A 3,191-nucleotide genomic window follows, 5' to 3' on the forward strand; every position below is an offset into this window, starting at 1 on the left:
AAAGAGCTCCCCGGAGCTCGGCGGAGGCCGGGGTCGCCGCGGGCGGAGGGGGAGGGGACGCAGGGCGGCCCAGCCGCGGGAAAGCGGGCAGCGCTCGAACGCCGGGCCAGGAAGCGGCGCGATGCGAGAGTCCGCGGCGGCAGCGGAGCTGCGCTGAGCTCGGCAGCAAGGAACCTCTCCGGCCGCAGAGCTAGCAGCGGGCGCGGGCGCCACTGGCCGCACAACGGATCTGCAGGCGCGGAGCAAAATGCACCCGCGGCGCCGCGCGGTCCTGCAGCCCCGCCACGGCCCGGCCGCCCGCAGCCCCCCAGGGCGACAGTGAGCGTCTCCCGCCACCGCCGGGGATCGAGTGGAGGACTCTCGGGTGGGAACACCGGACAAGATCTTGGCGGCTGTGCGTTTCCAGGAAGCCACCGCAGCCTGAACGAGCTGACCTTCTGCCACCAGCTGGGCATTAGCCGGCGGCGCGCATGGATTTATGAAGACACTCATGCAAGAAGTGGGCAGGACTTGGGCAAACTTTTCCACCGGCTCCGAGTCCGCGGCTCCCGGCGCCTCGTCTCTTTTCCCCTTCTCGTCCGACGGCCGCCGCTGCCCGCGATGGTGGCAGCGCTGCGGGGCGGCGGCGGCGAGGCCCGCGGGGGGACCGTGTCGGGCTCCTGGCTATGCCTGATGGCGCTGCTGCAGCTGCTGGGCTCTGCGCCGCGGGGCTCGGGACTGGCGCACGGCCGCCGCCTCATCTGCTGGCAGGCGCTGCTGCAGTGCCAGGGGGAGCCGGAGTGCAGCTACGCCTACAACCAGTACGCTGAGGCGTGCGCGCCGGTGCTGGCGCAACGCGGCGGGGGCGATGTGCCGGGGGCCGCCGCCGCTCTCCCTGCCTCCGCCGCCTCCTTCTCGTCGCGCTGGCGCTGCCCGAGCCACTGCATATCAGCCCTCATTCAGCTCAACCACACGCGCCGCGGGCCGGCCCTGGAAGACTGTGACTGCGCTCTGGATGAGAACTGCAAGTCAACCAAGCGCGCCATTGAGCCGTGCCTGCCCCGGACCAGCGGCGCCGGCGCGGGCGGGGTCATGGGCTGCACCGAGGCCCGGCGGCGCTGCGACCGCGACAGCCGCTGCAACTTGGCTCTCAGCCGCTACCTGACCTACTGCGGCAAGCTCTTCAACGGGCTGCGCTGCACCGACGAGTGCCGCACCGTCATCGAGGACATGCGGGCGGTGCCCAAGGCGGCGCTGCTCAACGACTGCGTGTGCGATGGCCTCGAGCGGCCCATCTGCGAGTCGGTCAAAGAGAACATGGCCCGCCTGTGCTTCGGCGCCGACCTGGGCAACAGCCCCGGCAGCAGCGGCTCGGACGGGGGCCTTGACGACTACTACGACGAGGACTACGACGACGAGCAGCGCCCTGGTGGCACGGGCGGCGAGCAGCCGCTGGACGACGACGACGGCCTCCCGCACCCGCCGCGCCCGGGCGGCGGCGCTGCTGCAGCGGGCGGCCGCGGAGATCCGCCTTACGGGCCTGGGCGCAGGAGCAGCAGTAGCGGCCGCTCGGCGCCCCGAGGCGCTTGGACCCCACTCGCCTCCATCTTGCTGCTGCTTCTCGGGCTGATCTTTTAGCGCTCGCGCCCCCCGCTGTTGGCTGCGGAGGGCCAGCGTCCCACTTTCGCGCGCGCTCTCCTGCCAGCTTCTGAGCTGGGGTACCTGTGGCTTGGGGACAGAGAGAGAGGATGGTTGGGGATACTTCCCAAAACTTTTTCCAAGTGGATTCGGCGTACTGCCGGTCTCCCTGCCACCAGTCTTGGCCCTTCCCCATCTCCTCTCCCCGGCTTGACTTCTTGGACCTCTTCTCTAGCTCCCATTCCAGGCTCCAGAAACTTCCCCACTTGCCTGCCCTCCAGAAACCTAACTGTAGCGTTTGGGATGGAGGCGGACAGAACTGTAGTCCTGGTCTCAGGAAGGACTTAGGGCCTTAACAGTTCCAGGGGTCTGGGCTTGAGAGCATGGAGTTTGAAGGAAGGATTATATTTGCAAAGGGGCTGCCTGTTTATTAGCATTTTTCCTTTGGAGGGGGAGTTCCAGTATTAACTTTATTATTATTATTATTATTATTGCGGCCAGTGAGGACATTGCAATCGTAAGTAAATAGAAAAGTCCCTGATTACTGATTCATTCATTTACTCTTGGTATCAGAGCTCAGAATTCTCAGTGACACGCGTCCGGGGAAGGGGGCGCTGTGATTGCCTTAGGAGGAGCCCCTGAATTGGTTTTGGATAACTTTGAGCCCTTGACCTTAATTTCCTTGGTACCACTCAGCATATTTCTTAGGATTAAGGGTCAAAAAATGCTGATCTAAGGGGGTGCTATGGTGTTGAACAATGCAACTTTTTATTTAAAAACGCTCTGCACTGCCATCTATGAAAGCCTCTTTATGATGTTTGTTCTTTTTTCCATCAAGAAATTGTATATTCAAATATGCAGAGAATTATATATTACCTCTGCTTCTATCAGGGTGCTAAACCCTGGTACATCCTATATAAAGTGTATTAAAACTGGGGTTTGTTACCAGTTGCTGTACTTTGTATATAGAATTTTTATAAATAGTATGCTTCAGAAATAATTTATTTTTAAAAAGAAATTAAAATTTTAAATTCACATCCATATTTACCCTTCCCCCTGAAATGTATAGAATACATTCGTCACCAGGGATCCAAACCTACAGTCCATTGTGAAGTGTGCTCTATTTAGAATAGTCCTAAAATGTACAGTGTATTTTATAGATTTGAAGTTAACATTCTTATTTTCCAGAGAATTTATGGATGTTGTAGAAATGTATAAATGCATTTCCAAACTGCCTTAAACATTGTATTTTTATAGACATCATTTTTTAAAAATCCTAAGTTTTAAATAACTGTGGATTTGTGTATTTTTTGATTATTTGTTTTATTAAAACATGTACATCAGTAAAGAGTTTTAAACAATGAATATGGTGTAGTTACTTTCAGAATTACACTGTAATTAATTGGTTAACCCAATCATGGGGGAAGGTGAGGGTGAAAGGGGTACAAGGAATCTATCAACCATCAACTGAGATTAAAACACGGTACAAGACAAGAAATGCAGACTACTATCTCTGCCTTTAATTTAATGAACAATTAGACATCTGTAAATGAGGCAGCTAAAAAGATATAATT

General features: G+C 56.3%; 1 protein-coding gene across 1 annotated transcript; it reads left to right on the plus strand.

Moving 5' to 3' along the window:
• The first annotated feature begins 600 nt into the window (after window positions 1-600).
• On the plus strand, window positions 601-2,982 carry GAS1 (growth arrest specific 1). The gene has a single exon (XM_053577444.1). It carries the CDS (start codon window positions 601-603, stop codon window positions 1,615-1,617), a length of 1,017 nt encoding a protein of 338 aa, XP_053433419.1. The 3' UTR covers window positions 1,618-2,982.
• Window positions 2,983-3,191: the final 209 nt, after the last annotated feature.

The sequence above is a fragment of the Nycticebus coucang genome, chromosome 2, assembly GCF_027406575.1.
Source record: "Nycticebus coucang isolate mNycCou1 chromosome 2, mNycCou1.pri, whole genome shotgun sequence".
Classification (NCBI taxonomy): Eukaryota; Metazoa; Chordata; class Mammalia; order Primates; family Lorisidae; genus Nycticebus; species Nycticebus coucang.